Genomic DNA, 18,818 nt, shown 5'->3' on the forward strand with positions numbered 1-18,818 from the left:
TGGCCCGCACACGGGGCCCGCAGCCACCTGTCCCAGCACCGGAAACGAGAGAGAGAGACTCTGCCTCAGAGTTTCCTATTCTTAAGTGTGCATCACGGAGGCGGTTAGAACTTTAAGTGGCTTAAAGAATTGTCCATATTCAAACTGGCCATCTGATAGGTCCTGTCAGGTCACAGAGGAAGCTGTAAGCACCCCGTTGCAAGAATATCACTTCCGGGACTATGCTTGCTAACCCATGACATGTGTTTTTCCCTCTGAGTATGAAAATGTTACTGAGACCTAGTACAGACAATACTGAACCCCTACAATCTAATGTAACTTAATATCCTTCTGTTTCCACTACAATCTTCCCAGAAGGACATAAAAATACCTTGTCAGCAGTGATTGACTCATCCAATAAGAGTCTTGTTAAAGAGAGTGCAGATTCAGTTTTATTTGTTGGAGGGTAATGTGCTAGTGTTTCAGGTTATCCCTATTTTAGGTACTGAAGTATCAGTGCTTGAGGATATTTTAGGTGTCTAATTCCCATTTGTTTTGAAGTGGCTTTGGCTGTATGAATATCGTAAAAACACAGGGTTTAGACAGAATTCTATAGGGCACTTATTTTTTGCTTTTCCCAAGCACAACTTCTTTCTCTGTGAAAGAAGTCTCATTGTTTTGCAGGAACTTTTTCAGCAAAAGACTTGTAGTTTCAGGCAGCTTCTGGCCTAGTAATAGTTCACCCATGAATATCAGCATTTCTACATCTGGAGTTTTTGCCCTTATGTAAATACAGAAAACATAGTTAAGACTAATTAATCCACAATGGACTAGACAAAAACTTAATCATCTTCAAAATGTCAACTTCTGTAGAACTTTTTGTTAAATATTCACGTTTAATTTCTTTCAAAGTCCTATTTGTAACATTTGGAAAAACTTGCTGAATTAAATTACCAGATTTTCTCTATGGTATATGTCTGTTAAAAAGTATCTTCCGGTACAGACGCTGCTCTAAACCCTTGATTGTCAAAGGTTGCAAGTTTATTTTTGTTTTAAACTGTTGTTCATTGCCCCTTGTTCTTATTTTGTTGCTGTGTTCACAGAGCATAAGGAAACGAATCTGAGATAGGTTATATTTCAAAATGTAACAGTTTCAACTTCTTTGTAGCAATCCAAAGGTGCTCAGACCTTTAATTATCTGAAGAAGCAGTTTGATGCTATAAGGAGTGAAATTGGTTTCTTACCTGCTCTTGGAAGCTTCATAGCATCCTCCTTCATTTGCATTCCTGAGCTCAGGCTACAGTATCAGACTTACACTTTTGACTGGATAAGGGCGTGGTCAAGCACAAGGGTTTGACAAGGTGATGGATGAGGCTCTGTTCTAGTTGGTGTCCTATGAAGGTCCCTTTCAACCCGAATGCTTCTATGATTCTACAAGATTGGGCAAAAAAGCTGCTGACGTGACTCATGAAAAGAACATATTTGAATCTTCCTAAAAACGATAATTTGTCTGTCTTGGTTTTTTTCCTGTTGAATGTGGAGATGTTTGTTTTCAAACAGAATTTCCGGTCAAGGGAAACAATCCAAAATCCCATCTTCCAGGCATCATACAAAGTTTGATTGCTATAAGGAACAAGATAAGCTATCCAGAAACTTAAAAAAACCTGATCAGGATTTCCGATTGTGCATTATGTTTTGCATGAAGGAATGGCATGTCCATAGTTGTCTGGGTTGTTTGCTTTTTTTTGGTTCTTTGCTTGTTTGTGTTTTGTGTGTGTGGTCTGTTTATTTTTTCCCCAGTGGGATCTGCCTGTCATTTGTGCTTCTGCAGCTTCTGTGGGTGACAGCTTTTTGATGAGAACTCAGAAAACTAGACTTCGAAATATTGATATGCTAATTGATCTGCAGCATTTGTTAATTTACTAATTATGTGCTGCAGGGATACTCAAAATTTTGGGGAAAACAGTAAATTTTATACTCAGGCAGACTATCACATAACCAAAAATTATCTGTGTGAAAAACGAGGAGCATATAGTTTCAATTTTCTGGTGTTCATTTGAGTTGTTAATTGGCCCTTATAAGAAAGCACAGATCTGTTTGTCTTTTTGCTTGCATACCCCAACTTTGCAAGGAAGGCTTTTTCCACTGAGAAGTGCAACCGATAATGTGGTAAGTATGAAGTCCTGCTTTTGAGCAGCTGAAATGTAGGTGTTTGAAATGCCCAGCTGATTTACAGTAGTCTGCCTGCCGTTTGCCTCTGTTAACAGTCTTTAATTACGTGATCACCTCGCTGTCTCTTACTATTTCTTTCTCTGGTTTCGGTCAGTGGAGGGATGGCTGTAAAATCCATCGTGGACTTGTGGAAGGAAGGAGTCCATGGTCTGATTGACCTTGATGGGTTCCAGAGTAACAGTCTGTCCTGGGTTGCAGTGTATTCTATTACCATCTTCATGAGCTGTTGAAATCAGGTGGGGCAGTGTTTCCTTGCCTCCTCCCCCCAGACTATCTTTCTGTTAATGGCCCATCATTGTCCTGCCTCATGATTCCCTCTGGACTATCTTCTGTTAATGAGCCTAATCAACACTTGGCCTCATGACTCATTACCCCATTGTGAGATGCTCCACCCAGGGGGAGGAACCAGGCATCCCATTGTGGATATAATCTGAGACGCTGAACACCAGAGACAACCCTTTCCACTGGATTTCCAGAGGACAGGAGCTACACAGCCATCACTGGACCTTCTGAGGAAGAGCAGACCCTTTTTTTCTACAGGGTCACCGCTTCAGTGGACTGCAGCCACCATTCTACCAGACTGCTACCACCACTCTGCCTAACAGGGACTCAGGTTATATCTTGACTCTGTCAGTTTGAAACAGTGTTGTCTTTTAGGGTTTTTTTTCCTTTTCTTTAATTTCCCCATTAAATTGTTATTCTGACTTGGTGCCTCCCACTAGTTTGTTTTCAAACTAGTACGCAGTCACATATAGGGAACATAACAAAAAGGCAAAGGAGAATTTTAAGGTTAAGATTCTATTAACCAATGGAAATTGTATCTTACTGTATCCCTAACCCAGGGAAATTTGAGAGGGATTCCTCCTGAGGAACTTTCTTTTGGCCATTTTCCTTTAAAGTTGCTAGTCTCTTAAGATCTAAATAGATTAGCTGAATTTAAGACAGTCATTAATACTCTTAATTGGAATATGTCTGGGAGAGATTTTGGTTATATTTGGTTTTATGTTTAAATCTCTGTAGTTTTGTCTAAGTTTATAAGCTGCTTTACGCAGTAAATCTAAAAGTTTTCTCTATTATTAAAATAACATATTTAAAAGTTTAATTTCATAGATTGCTTTTGGTAAAGCAATATCAAAGTTTGTCCTGGTTTCAACAAGTAGCTTTTGTTTACCAGTGATCTTGTTGGTCTTAATACACCTGTCACCTTGTTTTCATTAGGAAAGGATGTATTGTACATGTTAGATTCAAGGTTACTTCAGTGTCACATAGTCCTTGTTGGCAGCATTTTTGAAAGAGATTTTTAATGTGCTCCTGATAGTTTATGATAATGAAGCATTTAAATGAATATTTCAAATGCCTAGTCTGCTTTTTGTTCAAATGGTTAGATTTAGATCCACTGTGAGGTCTTACTTAACTTCTGAAAATACGAAACTTGGTGTCCTGAATGCCTCAAAGGTTTAGGATTGAAAGAGGGGATTTGCTCTCCATCTGTTATGGCTGGTGATATTCACTTGCCAGTCATTATAAGTCATTGAAAAGTGCTCTATTTTACACCATATCTGTGCATTAATCCTTTATTTTGAGGTCATTTACATAGTGGAATTAATCACCTCCAGTAGATCTACAGTTTTGAGGTGCAGTAGTACCTCTCAGTAGTCACTGAGTATTCAGGTGAAACACAAGGCTGCCATAATACACAGCATTTGCACACTCCTTTTTTCAAATGTCAGTATAGTTATAAAAATAACACAAAGTTTTTCCACTGAAGAAGAAGAACTTGCCTCATTTCTTACAGTATGTAAGTATAACAAACGCCATACCTCCTTTGGAGAACATGACTTCCTCTTTTATTGTTTTATATTAGCTGAGAAAAAGTATTTCCCTGAACATTTTTCTCAGAATGCAAAAAAGGTGACAGCTATCCAAGTTAAGGTTCACGTCAGTTAGCAAAATGCAATGGTCAGTGGTTGCTTCTTGAGCGTTGGGTAGATTGCTTTGCATTTTTTCCCTAAAAGTACAGCAGGTTTGCATCTTTCAAGGAAACGTTATTTTCTGTTAGTTGTTGGCAAAGCTGCGCTGGTTTACTTTCATTGACTCAATGGGCCCTACATTTAAAAATACTCAAATGTGGGAAAACGGCAATCTGCTAAGAATGCCATAATGTCTCGTAGTCTGGATTACATAGTACAGTGCAAGAGATTCCTCCCTTCTGAATTTTTCCATTCAATTTTTGCTGAACATACCAAAAAAGGTGATGGGAACTTTACCCTTCAGTCTATATTTGGGATGTCTGTCTTAGCTATGAAATATGATTTCAGTATTCTTGTTTTTTGTTAGATATGATAATTCTTTTGACCTTGGTCTTAGGGGCTGATGCCAGATTATAGATATCTCAGTATAGGTTGCTTTTATTTAGTTTATTTTTAAAGGACATTTCCCTGTGATTCATATGGTACCTATTTCCTCTGACTATATTTCTGGATTTATACTCTTTTCATCTTGAGTTTTTGCCTTAGTTTGTGTTTATTTTCTTTTTCAACCTACCTTTTTAAAGGTAGGTGTGATCTTGTTTGGCATCTGTACATGTGGTTCATTATTGTGCATAATTAAAATTGAGGTCCTTGTATGCTGAAGCATGTGGTGTCCTCTTATGTTGTTCTTTAAAGGAGTTTAATGACTGTATTGACCTGTTGCAAGTTAGAATGACTTGTTCATTTTTATTTCATTATTAAAATTGTGAAATGAACTGTAGTTTCATTACATGTAAGTAAAGGACATGGACATTTCCTGTGTATCTTCTGGCTTTCAATCATTTTACTAGAAATGCTTCCATGTAGAGAGTTCAGGCCAATTGACAGTATACTATGTATAATTATACAGTTTTTATAGCTGTATTTTTATATGCTAATTTTGTTTAGTTTTAATGGTAGGATTGGAGTATAATTTTAGATGAGATATATTTTACTGGAATTAGAATTAAGGGAAGATGTTTTGATAAGAAAAGTTCCGTTTCCTCAGCTGAGTTTACCTGCTTTACAAAAGAATAGTATCAACAATCCTAGTCACTTTATGATGAACAACCAGCTGCTAATGCTTTTTGTGCCAGCTTAACACACCAATTATTTTATGCTTTGGGTAAACAAAATCAAACTGATAGTTTTTAAAGGGCACTTTATCCTATCTTTTTGTAACATCCTCAAATGTTTGCCTTGAGATCAAATTGAATATATTTTTTGTGATTTCTGCCCTTTTAATAGGCCTTTAATTTGCATTAAAAGTATCATGTAAGTGCAACTTTTATTTTCTGTAACTGACCTAGTTAAACCTAGCACATAATGTCTGGGAAAGAAGGTAAGGTGATTATACCTTCATCAATTTCCAGAAGAGTAATCATAAACTCTGTTCTCAAAATAAAATGAATGAAAAATAATTTGCTAAAATATTACCTTGTGTAACTAAACATTTAAAGCTAAATGCAAATGTTAAATTCAGAACTGTTATTCTGACTTATATTTGTTATGCTGAAGTGAACTGTGGAAGGACTCAAAAACTTGACTGATACTGCCTTCTGAATGGCTTATATTTGCTGGACTAGTGAGGAAAATTTAATTTGAAAGGAATGCTTTTCTTGAGAATACTTCTTTGAAATGGTGTCTTTCTTTCTGCCATGTCTTTCAAAATCATATTCATAATTCCTATAAATTTCTTAGGTTTTAAATAGTCATTTCCTATATAATTAATATTTGTCATGTTATCTGTAGTCTGTGATTTATTTCTTGAGCTGGCTGGTCCTGGTGTGTCTGCCCAGTGTGTGCTGGATCTAGTTCTGTCCATCAGTGATCACCGCTAGAAACAGTGTGGGACTGGTTCTCATCTTGGTGGATGTTGATGGAGCGTTTGACTCTGGAACGTATAGGAAACTATTTCCTTATTTATGTAGTGTGGAGATTAGGATTTAAATACAATAAAAATGCTTATACAGAGGATGTGATGGAAGCAGTGGTACTGGGAGGGGACCTAAGTTTGTAGTTGTAGGGGTTTTGGGGAGGTGGTCCTGGAGCACATTTTTGGGCTTAATTCATGTTTAATGGTTTCTTTAAATGTGTTAACTGGGGAAGTTTGCTGATATTAAAGCTAATTTGTCTAGCAGAGCGTCTGACAGAGGATTGAGTGAGTCTAAGGATGACAGAAGGGTGGTTGATGGTAAATAGTTTGCAATGCAAAGGTGTTAATACACAGTGGAAGAGGAGGAGGAAGGCATGAGACTTTACTGTTACGAGATAGTATGTCTGCATAAAAGACACATGAATCTGGAAGGATCAGATAGATATTGTGTGTAGTGAGTGGAAGTAGGTGCTGGCAAAATTGTATACACACTGTGAACACTGGAAGTTGTCAAGGAAGAAGACCTTGAGAAAGGATGTCCTAAACTCTGGGATATGGTGAGCCTGGTCATCTCCTGGGGGGAAATGCTTTGAGTTTGACCTAGTATAACCACACTAAGGAGAATAGATACCACTGCTGCCAGTATCAATGAATAAAGGCTGGAGAAGGAAAATTATTATTTCAGCTGAATGTCAGTAGTGATGCAAAGTGCATGAATGTAAACTGGCTATTACCAAGTTCAGACCAAATATTTGAAATAATTTTACATCATACAATGGATGAGAGCCTGAGTGTAATCTATAAAATTACTTGTTACGGTGTTTGGGCACAGCACTTGTGACACAGGAGGTCACTTTTCAGTTGTTTCTTCTTAGGTGGGAGAAATGTTGCTGACATTTCAAGCAGAGGTAAAATTCCTCAAGTTTTTCTTTCATTACAGAACTAATCAAATCAGCTTTCTTGTGTTTTGTGGGGCTTACTGGCAGCTTCACTAATTTTTTGCTACACTTGCTTCTTAATACTGGGAATGCAACTTCAGTAGCTGCCTGTCATCTTTATAAATATAATAATTATCATGCAATGCAGTTGAAAATTCAAAGGAGTTGTCAATCTGTTTATGTAGCACTTTGAGAAGAATTGTATCTAGAATTCAGATAATTTATCTGAAATTCTGTAAACAGAAACAGAGGTCTGTCTGCAGTATATTCCTCTTATATTCCTACTATTTTTAATCCATTCAAAGCCTACATTAGGACTGTACCACCTGAATGATGGGAATAAGCTCCACATAGGTGAGTTATGGTTTATTCAGCTGTACTCAATTTTGGAGTATAAAACAGGGCAAGTGGATAGCAATCCTTGTCCAGAAAACTTCCCATGCTTTCCATGTCTGTGATTGTTGAAGTTAGGGAACCCCAGGCAATGGGTACCCTGTGCCTTTGTCCACAAGTACCTCTTTTCCTTTTCTCACCTTTTTTTTCCAGGCAATTTTTTGCAGCCATGTAAATTACTGGTGTCCACAGTGTCCTTGTATTTAACAACAAGGGATTCCTTTTGGTTTTGAACTCCTGATGATCAATTTTCTTTTCTACTTCCTCATATAAGAAGCATCAAGGTGCCACTGCTTGTTTGGGAATTTCCCCCCTTGGGGTTTTTGCACATTCATCATAGTCCTGCCCTGCACTTTTGTCTCATTTTCTCTTTTCTTGGAAGGGTTAACTCTGGAAACTCAAACAGTGTAGCCCTCTTAGCGCACACATGTATGAACTAGGTGTGAAGTGGGTCTGCCTATATTGCCATGTATTCTTTGCTGTAATCCAGTAGTACAGCCCTCAGCTTCCTGTGTTTGTCCAGAACTACTGCAACGGAACTGTGCTTTTAAGTCACCTAATCTTCTGCAGTCCCGTGATGGAGAATATGTAAGTTTCTGACTTCAGTGAGAGAAGTTTTGGATTTTCACCCATGCTGATTATGGCATGACCAGCTGAGGCTGTTTCATGCATATTTCCTCTCTCTATTTACATAGTCTCTTTAATGCCATGTATTTGCTGGGTTTGGAAATCAGCTTTTTTGGGAGCATTTGAATTCTGAACACTGTGCAATATTTTTTTCTCTAGGTATGAAACATTTGTTTCCAGTGATTTAAAGGAAATGCAAAGTGTGCTGAATATATAACTGGAGGAAAACCAATTAAGAATTAAGAACTTCCCTTGTGCGCAGTTTACATTTATGCATTTTATAGATGACTTAATGTTAGTCTGGGGCCATTGAGCATAGTCAGACCTTTTTGTGAACTCAGGATATAATAGCATATTTTCAATAAAATCAAATGCACTCAAAGTACCTGTTGGCATAAGAATTTTCTCATATATAGTCTGGTTAAATATTAATGCAAAGACTTTTGCTATTGCACATTTTTGCACATAGTATTTAAATTTGGTATTACACTTTTTTTTGCATAATTTAAATGTAGAAATCTGAACATCATGCTAGCTAAGTAAATTGTCATGTTTTACTGAAAGTGACCTGCACCGTGTATTCTTAGGACTGTGTGCCAGCAGCTATCTGTTCAATATTTAAATAAAAGAATTGTATTTTTGGATTGGAAAGCATGACAAAAATTGAACTCCCCTGAGAGGTTCTGTTCATTGCAGTGCACTAATTACATATAATCTTTAATATGTGCTGGGACAATAGCAGAATAATGTTTCCCTCCACTAGTAGATTGGTCAAGGAATGTTAGAAATGTCTTTTGGACCTACTTTCTTTTTAATTTAATTCAGTATCTTGTTGGCCAAAAAAAGAAAAGCTGTGTGGCTCTATTTTTGTGTGTGCATTTAAAGACATCCTGTGTGTCACAGTGGTCGTCTTTATAATGGGTAGTTGTATATGATGATGATGAATTTTTCAGCTCAAGTGAGTACTTTAGTCAAAGATTTGTTCTTAAAGCTACCAGATCATATCTCAGTTTAGAAGTGCCACTGTATCAGTTAATACAGTAAACTTAATATATCAGCACAGAAGAAATGAGATTTCACAAGCGCTTTTATATCTCTCTATATAAATGTAAATGAATTTACTGTATCAGGATATTTCTGACAGCTGAGTCAGAGCTGAATTCAAAGAGACAATTTAAATATACAATAAAATCTCTTTATTTTAACTTTCACTTAAATAAGTAGTTTTTTGTATACTGACTCAGAATTATTTTCTGAGTTTCTACTCTTCAAGTGAGTCCCTTTGGTCTAGCAGCTCCCAAAGAAGAAAACCTTTTTTTGCTCCCAGCGCAGTAGCCACTTAGATCAACTGAAGTGCTCCTTTGTGGATAATACTTGGCTTGCTTTATTGTCCACAGCTTGTGAACACATCCTAAATACTGAGGGAGTATGTGTACGCTTTTCTGTTCAAGGATAATTCAAGCTAAGAAGCATGTGGGTACATTCAGTTTTCTTCAACTGCACCTTGAGATTTTCATAAATTTTCTGACTTAGTAATTTTCAATAGGGACAGCAACCTTTCATGCTCTTGTCATTTGACTTACGGATTCACCACTTCTTAAAATCATGTAGCACAAATGAAAGTAAATCAAATAGTGGATTAAATCTAATAATTTCTCTGCCTTGTAATATCTTACAGACCTTCAATTTATTTCAAAAGAGGTCTGTCCCTCTTCAGAGATATCCTTCCTATGCTGTTGAGGATGAAAGAGGGGCAATTTGACTACTTCTTTTGGGCCTTTTTCTTTTCTTTTTCTCACTGTTAGAGAACAGAGTAATAAAGATCTATTATTGGTGATGTTTCTGTGATTTTATTTTGGGGCAAAAGTGCACTGTTTGGCATTTGGAAGCATCCTTGCAGAAGCTTTTGAATTTTTAAGCCACGCGATTAAAGTTTAGGAGTTACTCCAGGTATCTAATTAAGATTCAGTGTTTTTTTAGTAAATTGTATCTGAAGATAAAAGCTAATTTACAACCTATATTAAACTAAAAGATATCATAGTTAATCACAGCTACTGTCTGCTGCATTTCTTTTAAAATTTCCATTAAAAGGATGCATTCTGTGCGTGAATGGCAGTTGTTTACAAAGTATGACTTTAGAAACTCAATTTATTTTTTGTTCTTTAATTTTAGATCTGAATAAAAAGCCAAGCTATCTGTTTTAAATCACAATTATGCATGATTTATTTCTGATTATAGTAAAAAGGTGTTGAATATTAAAAGACTGGAAAGTAAAGAATCATATTGTTTCTTTATTCTTAATTATTTGTGAGCTATTTCTCACCCAGTGATAATTTCTTTGTCTCCTGGCATGTTTATTTTTTCCTCTGTCAGGGACGTTGGCAAAAAGCAAACATGCTTTGTTGTGCTGGGGAAAAAATATTCAGCTCTTAATATTTTATCAATTCCATTGGGCCAGTAACCAGTCACCGGTCCTCAGAGTCTTGTCTTCATCCTTGTCATATGGGAACATTATAAATTATGTATAACTTTAGATGCTAGTCAATAAATATCTAATATGTGATAGGTATTTTTGACTGAAATTACTTTTTCTCCTGAACAATTAATTAAGCTGTATTTTTTAGATTTATGATGCGACTCTTTTATAATATCAAGGAATATCTGGGCGCATTTTGAATGTCCGACCTGCACATGAATCACAGCTTATTTTTTTTATTTCTGAATGCTGGAGAACTTTTTCATTCATCCTTGACCAGAGTAACATTTCCCAGTTTTGTTTTGCAGAGTTTTATATGTTGTATTATCATCTTACCTTTTCCAGATATATCCATACTTGGAATTTTTTAGACAGTATCAGTATTGACCTTTTTTGTCTGTAGGGAAATGAGGTTTTACATCTGCTTTCTTCCTGTAGACTTGCAGATTGCTGTACTTGGGAAAATGCATATAACAATCTATCTGTTGTTTTTTCTTTCAAACAATGTAGTGTCTTTTTGGCTCTGGAGAAGGCATTTGATGACTTGGAAAAGGAGTAGTCATGCAGCTGTCAGAAAACTTATTTTCCTGTTTTACTAGCACCCGGAGAAAAGTGTGCTCCTTGTAATACACAGATGGAATATCTGCTGACATTGCCTGTGCTTCATGCATTGTCAGGGCTTAGTTCTTTTACACAGAAAAACACATTTGTCTTGAAAAATGGTGTGTTTCTGTGTGCACATTCATGGTCTCTACTGTTGTTATCTTCCAGGCCTGGGAGCCAATAGGATTCTGTTTCAACTTGAAAGTTAAACTTCTTAAAGACAAAAACTTACTTCAAAGCTATAATTAATTTTTTATTTATTGCATAGACTGTTGTGTACTACGTCATACAATACTTTATCCAAGGTTGAAATCTCCTACTTGCAGTCCTGCTGTATGATGCTTCAACCTATGGATGGCTGTACAATGTGGCCCAAAGGAATTTTGGAGAATTGAAGTGATGTGCTGTGAATATTTCTTATGTTTATTTACTACTGGCAGTGCTTCTCTTACATTGCATGTTATTTTAACTGCTTAGGTTTACTGAATTCTCAGGTGTCAGGGGTTTTTATTGTGCAAGGTTCAGCTTATTTAAAGGACTGCTGAAGAGTTTCAATGTTCTGTTCCGTTCTTTAGCTGTACTGAATGCTGAGGAGTTTGAAATTCTCCTTACCATTATGAAAGGTGGCACATAGCTTGCTTTTAGACAATGTTGCTTTGTTACGCTCTTGATTGATGTTCCTTATCTGGTATAATTCAGCTGTTTGTCTGGTTTCCTTCAAATAACACCTTCACAGATTTCCTCAACAGCAATGTTGGAATGCTTAACAGAAGTAGAGGTCAGGTTTAAAATGTAAAATCAAAAAATTCTAAAAAATTGCTCTTTCTTTGGTGTGATACTACAGAGAAGAAGTTACATTAAATGTAGTTTAGAAAGAGAAGGAAGAGGGATATTTCTTGCACATCCTAATAAATAGACTTTTGTCCTTTTTAGGAGCAAACCTTGGCTCTGAGGAAAGAAGGGATAGGTGTTGTGTTAGATTCTGAACTGCCTCATCTCATTGGCATTGATGATGATCTTCTCAGTACTGGTATCATCTTGTACCACTTGAAGGTAAATACACATCTGTGTTTCCATAGCCTTTATATGCCTTATGATTTTTTCAGTAGAAAAATTATAGTATTAATTTGCTATCTATATATAGTGCTCATTACATTCCTATGGTAAGAAAAGCTCTTTATGCTGCTCTGCTGCTGCAAGAAAAGCTCTTAAGAGGTTGCAAGTGATGAAATTAAAATATCTGTTTAGGTTTATCCTGAGAATCAACTGGTTAACCAGAGGTAGGTGTTTCATATTTTTATCTGTGTATTGGTTTGTCATTCATGTAATTATAAAGCTTGACCTTTAAAATCCAAATCTAGACTGTCTCAAAACTGCAAAGGTGGTTCTGCACTGGACAGTTGAAACTTGAATTTGCTGATAATACTGCGGAATAAAGACTGTGAAAGCATTCTGAAAATGCTGTGTGATTCCTTTTTTTCATGTATATTTAAATACATATTTCGTTCAGGTTACCCTGAGAGAGTGGAAGGATGAATTATATTATTGTGGGGAAGATAACGAGATTCCAACTGGAAATAATGTGTGTTTCTCTCTTAATTAGGAGGGCCAAACATATGTTGGCAGAGAAGATGCTATGACAGAACAGGATATTGGTATGGAATTTGGCATTTTTATATTCTTTCTTCTTCCAGTATCCTAATATATGAACTAAGCTTCATATGGTTTTTTCCCCTTTTCAGTTAGTTGTTCTGTGTTTTGTGTATTTTAGTTTTTGGAAAATCTGAAAGTTGAATTGCATGGAGTTCACCTTAAAGAGCATGACTTCTAGCATAGCTTGTGGGCTTTAATTATATTCGTATACTCGTTACTAATTTATTTTTTGCTTCTCTTGAAATAGCACCTGTAAAAATACTATTCTTTTTCATATAGCACCTGTCACAGTTACTGTAAAATCATTCTCTTAACTTTTGTATAATGACAGCATTGTTATACTGTTATATCTAAGATAGTCTTGGGACTTCAGATTTGAGTTTAAAAAAATTCTGAATGTTGGTAGAAATCTACGGATTTTCCTATTGATTTCTTACCAAAGCAACTAACTGCTAGATCTCGACTGTCCTATCACATAAGTTTTACATAAGTTCCTGGAAGGCAGTTCATTAAGTAAACTGCATCCTTTAATTCTTGGGTGAGAATCTGAGAGTCAAATAACTTAGTTTGGTGTATTTTCATGGTTCAAAAGTTGTCTGGATTTAATTTATTATAATAAATTCCATGAAACTACCAAACTTGATGCTTTGGATTATTAAGCAATAGATATAATCATACATTATTGGAAGAAAAAATAGAAAGTAGCATAATTGATTGATAGAAGCCCTGAATGTCACAGGATGTAAGAACTTTAGGCTTCCTTTTGTCTACAATGGCATATTATATCCTGTCTTTTCAGATTTAAGCATGTTTGCCTTAAGGTCTACAAGTTTTCATTATTTCCTGGTAAAACTGGTCAAAGAATCTCTCTCTACAAATATGTGAATTATACTTTTCTGTTTTTTATTGGAAAGAAAGGAGCATTTGCTAATCACGTATCAAAGCACAGGAATAAAGAGCATTACACAAAAAAAATGCAAAACCAACCCAGCACACTACTTTCCACTAGAATAAAACAGTAAATATTTAAGGCATGCAGGACGTGATAAAGGAAGGAAGAAAACATTGTCCAGAATAAAGAGAAAATATACTCTCAGATATGTAGTGCAATGTGTCTTAATAAATTATTATTAGCATGTTAATCTTAGTGGTTGTGAGGAGTCTAATTATGTTATCTTACTTCTTTGTGTTTAGTTCTTCATGGCCTTGATCTGGAAAGTGAGCATTGCGTCTTTGAGAATCTCAATGGAACTGTGAACCTCATACCACTGAATGGAGCGCAGTGTTCTGTGAATGGTATTCAGATTACAGAACCCACACACCTCAACCAAGGTATTACCTAGCTTAATGTCATTTTTCAGGCACAGCCTCTTCGCTTCTTCCTGGCAACCGCACTGAAAAATATTTATGTGTATATAAAGGGGTTACTGTTTAATTAGTTTTAATTTCATGTCTTCTCAACTACAATCCAAAACCACCAGGAAAACCCCATGGTGTTTTTATTGTCAAAGAATTGCCATGTGGTGAAAAGACAATTCTTTATTAATTTCAACCACTTCTGTATTGGTTTGAAAGACAGGTGTCTGCCTAGGGTGGGAACCTCCCTTGGAATGGAGAATATGACTCCTTTCTCTCGGAATTATTATAAACTGAAATTAAGGGGCTTTCAGGCAAAGATATGGGAAAGAGAATAACAATTCTTTACCATGTAGGGATAACAAGGCAAACGAACAACAACACCGGCAGCAACAACAAACAAAACTGGAAACCCAGTGACAGCCTTCTTGGCTGCAGGTGGTTTCCCCTTCGGTGCAGTTCCACTCACAGCCGGCAGGGGCGCTGGTGGCTCCTGGCTGGGCAGGGTGGGTGTGATGATTCCCCTGCGCCTGCAGGGGGCGCTGTGTCACGAATTCAGTTGTGTCTCTCTCACATGGTGATGGCGGGCAGGCTGGACGGCAAAAATGGGCTGCAGCAGGAACCTCAGAGAAGGGACTGGAATGGCAGGGTGGGCTCACCTGGGGTGGCAAGCAAGAGGTAGCAGAAACTCTGCAGCTGTAGCAGGGGTCACAGGGTGTCCCGGCAGGCAGAGGGTGTGGGTTAGAGTGCAGTGAAAAAGCCCAGGGCAGCGGCAGAAAGCAGCGGAGCTGGGCAGTGGCAGCTGAGCTCCTCCGCAGCAGCTGCCGCACACAGCCAGGGACATGTGCCCTCTGGGAGGGGGTTGGGGTCCCAGTCTTTTCCCCTGAGGCACCCAAACAGATGGCAAGGGTCCTTTTCCAGTGAGGCAGGGTGCCAGTAAGATCCCAGTTCAATGGCTGCTCTCATGAGCAAAGGCTCAGCCATGGCAGGAGAAATAGGGCAGGGCTGGGCTCTGGCAGCTGCAGCGAATTCCCCCCACAAGCAGCAGCTCTACCGTTCTCCTCTGAAACCAAGAGCTAGGAGATGTGCCCAGCCCCCTTTTCCCCAGCCCAGTTCTCCTGGTATCTCTGCCCTTCCAAGAGAAACCCTCAGATAAGAGAAGTGCAGCCAGGTGCCCTCTTCCCCTGAGCTGTGGCCACTTCTTTAGTCTCTCTTAAGTACCAGTCGTTATTGTTTCTTAACAACAAAATGGGAGAAAATTCCCTAAGAGAAAGAAATCAAAAAAAGAAAAAAGCCTGAACACAAACAACTTCAATAATCTTGGTTATGGTTTGATAGTTACCCTTTGATTCTGTTCATTTTTACACAAAGCAAACTCCATGCCAGATTGCTGTAATGTTAAGATAAAGAGTGTAGATCTCTACAGGACTAAAATAATGTCAGAGGCACCCCTGTCCCTCTCCCCAAGTTTCAGCTTGTTCCTACTTAATACTATCGCCAAATGCTTTTGTACAGCAGGAGATTGAGCTGGAGAATCTGTTTGCTTTAGTTTTAGGAAATGACAAGAAGGGAGAGGCTAACCCTTAGGGAGGAAGTTGAGAGAATTACAATTTTAATATAAAAGCTTTAAAATCTGGAAATTAAAAAGCACCCAGGACAGCTGGGAACAAAGATATATGGTGTTGGCCTGGAAAGGACTGAGTGCCAAGTGAGCTGGTGAGTGCTGCAGCAGAGCTTCATGATGTTTTATCTTCCAGGAGCACCTAGAATATCTTCCCATTTAGCAAGGAGCTGAAAAAGACCTGTTTAGGAGTGAGGCTGTGACACAGCTCAGCTGCTGAAAAACCATCTCACTTTACTCTGAGAGCTTCTTTTCAGGGAAGTAAACTTAGCCTAACAAAGGAAGAATGCAGTGTTAAAGAAGGGGAGTCTTGCATCCTTTCTGAAATCCATCAAATGCTTCTAAAGGCTGCCTGCAGAAATCGAGGAGTTTTGGTGTAGAGAGGTGACATTGGCATTTTTTGTTAGAGTGCCTATTTCTTCATGCAAAATGAGAGGCATATGTGCTTGTTTCTATTGCAGATAGGGGTGGAAAAGAAAAAAGCCCAGCCCCTTTGGTCTTAGGTTTGAGTAAATCTCATGCATAAATTATTAACAACATTGACATTAATAGCAAATAACACTGTAAACAATAAAAATTGAGTTGTGATGAATCATCTTTATTTTATCCTGCTGCATTTTGAAAGCAGAAAATGTTCAGTGTGCCTCAGAAGAAAGTAGGAGTTTGGATGCTATATCCCTCTTTCAGATGCATATTGATGAGTGGGAAAGACTCCACTACTAGAATAAGTAGTAAAGTAGGTATGTTTATTCCAGCACTGGGATGCATGGGGGATAATTCCTCCAAAGTCATGCGTGCCGATAGCTGCATTCAGCTTGGTATATATAGGGTTATAAGTTCCATATTCATTGAGTTTCCCAATACACCTATACATATTCATCGCCTAGCCTCTCCTAGCCTCGCTTTGTATTACAATGAGCCCAGAAGTAATTTACATCCACGTTGCGCTTGCGCAGTGTTGTCTGGTGGTCATGGGCAGAGGTCTCTGAGATGAAATAAGAGTCTTCCTCAGATGAAGTAAGGAGTCTTCCTCATCCTGAACTTTTCACCTTTCCTCCCTGCGCATGCTCTTTAAGCCCCTGAGCTAAGTCCAAAGTTCAAGACTGGTTTGAGTTAGTTGTAGGTTAAAAACAGGATCTTTGGTCAAGATTCCTTCCCTTTATCAATAATCTCATATCTTCTCATCCTGCTTTGGTGGGCACAGTAAGTGTTGGGCAAGTGGTATGCATTGCTTCTAACAAATGAATTCTTAGTAACCTCTAATGAATTCTTTAACCTCTGCTTACCCATCCCCCTGATTCAATATTACAACTTGATTTTTGTGCTTCTTAAAGTGGAAACATGACTTTTTTCCCTCACAAAATTTTTTAGACACAAATTTGCAACTCAAAGGAGAAAGGGTTGTCTAGGGTTGCTAAATTGTAAAAAACAGCTGCATAAGCTGACCTTTCGTGTGTGCAAGGAGACTGAGTCTGAGAGGAAGGTAGCAACTGTGACATTAGGTGTGCACAACTGATGAAATCAGTAGTTTAAGGACTCATGTGCAATCCATTTATCCCAGCTGTGTTAGCATTTAGTCTCACAGCATGAAGAGCCAGTGTCTTTAAATACCTGCTTTTAGGTAACACTGATTAACTGCTGATACATTTAAATGTTTCCGTTCATCATTAATAGCTGTTCATTTGACAATGTGTTAAAATTTTAGACCATCATGGAGTTTAAAAAAAATAAGAGGCATGGTAATTAATTGCCACTTCCTTCTATGGATTTCTTCCATCATTTGCAAATTCTGTCTAATGTGGTGTTTTTGTTAATGTAACTGAATTAACAATATTTTTTTACTCATAAGAACATATGGAAGGATTTCTAAAGGTAACTGAGTTATATTCACAATTAAAGTTTGTCATTTACCTTAAATATATCCTCACCTTAGAACAAGTTTTTGGGGTTTTGGGCCAAACGGTCAACCTTAATGTACTTAAAACAGAAACCTAGGAGTTATTCAAATGACCCATCATTTAGGATGAACTCTCATGTGCTTCCTGTTAAGTTTCTCTCTCCTGTCTTCCTTGAAATTTATGAAGTTAGGGACACACATCTATAACTATTAATTCTGAAAATTTAATTAGTTTATTTAAGTTGCTTCCACCTAGTGAAGTGGCCACAAATGTTTAGAATTAATTATTTTTATCTTCACTTGAAAGTGACTGAAGGAATTTCATAGAGATTTATGAAATCTATTTTTGAGATTAGACTGAGGTAAACTGCAAATGTGATCCGAAATTGAGCTGTTGTGTAGACAGCAAGAAGTGCCTGTAGTGCTTTTTGCCATTTATTTGCTAAGACTGGATAACCTAATTTGAGTTGATATTCCTAATGTTGGGAAAATTAATCCATGAACACCAGCGGTTTATGTCCAAAAAGGAGACAGAGGAGTCCTGTTACTGTATTCAAATAAAGGCAGAGGCCATGAGGCATTCTCCAGGGGTCTCTCAAATTGTTAGAGGACGCAGCCCCCTTTTTATCCTAATTTCCCGACTTCATTTACCTCTCTTTCCCCATTGACTGAGGTACTTGAGAGGTACAGACTTCCTGAAATGCTTAATACAGACCCCCTTCTAATGTATACCTCCCCCCGCCTTTTTCTTTTCCTATGGAATTTATGGTTCTTTCCATTGCTTCTTTATCTCTCAGTATCTATCTTTACCTATCAGCAAACCCACAGTTTGTTTGTAAAGACAAATCTCTCTCATTCCTTTCAATCCCTCCTCTTTTAGTTTCTCAATAATTGTCTTTACAAATTTTAGTTATCATTGACTTACTTTTCTGTTCTTGGGTCTTTTTTTTGTTTTGTTTTGCATTTTGTTTTGCAGTTACTTGCAGTGACATCATATTCTGTCCCTTTTGTAGCCATTTCTGGATCAGTAGGCATGGCTACTGCCTGCATCCCCTTGATCACATGTTGAATAAGTTGCACTAAGCAAGGGATCATGCATGGTTGTTCCGGTTTGGCCAAATTTAGAAATATATACTCTGAGAGAAGGCACAACCACCC

The 18,818-nt window shown here is 37.5% G+C and overlaps 1 protein-coding gene across 13 annotated transcripts in view; it reads left to right on the forward strand.

Moving 5' to 3' along the window:
* KIF16B (kinesin family member 16B) overlaps window positions 1-18,818 on the forward strand; it is a 168,372-nt gene that overhangs the window by 57,191 nt on the left and 92,363 nt on the right. For all 13 annotated transcript variants that reach the window (XR_001865537.1, XR_001865538.1, XR_001865540.1 and 10 more), the window contains exons 13-15: window positions 12,067-12,186; window positions 12,737-12,788; window positions 13,981-14,118. Coding sequence is in view for 9 of the 13 variants with exons in the window: in XM_017745298.1 (XP_017600787.1) it covers window positions 12,067-12,186; window positions 12,737-12,788; window positions 13,981-14,118 (310 nt within the window). In the remaining 4 variants the exon portion in view is untranslated. The remainder of the gene's footprint in view (window positions 1-12,066; window positions 12,187-12,736; window positions 12,789-13,980; window positions 14,119-18,818) is intronic.

This window comes from Corvus brachyrhynchos, unplaced genomic scaffold, assembly GCF_000691975.1.
Source record: "Corvus brachyrhynchos isolate BGI_N302 unplaced genomic scaffold, ASM69197v1 scaffold69, whole genome shotgun sequence".
Lineage (NCBI taxonomy): Eukaryota > Metazoa > Chordata > Aves > Passeriformes > Corvidae > Corvus > Corvus brachyrhynchos.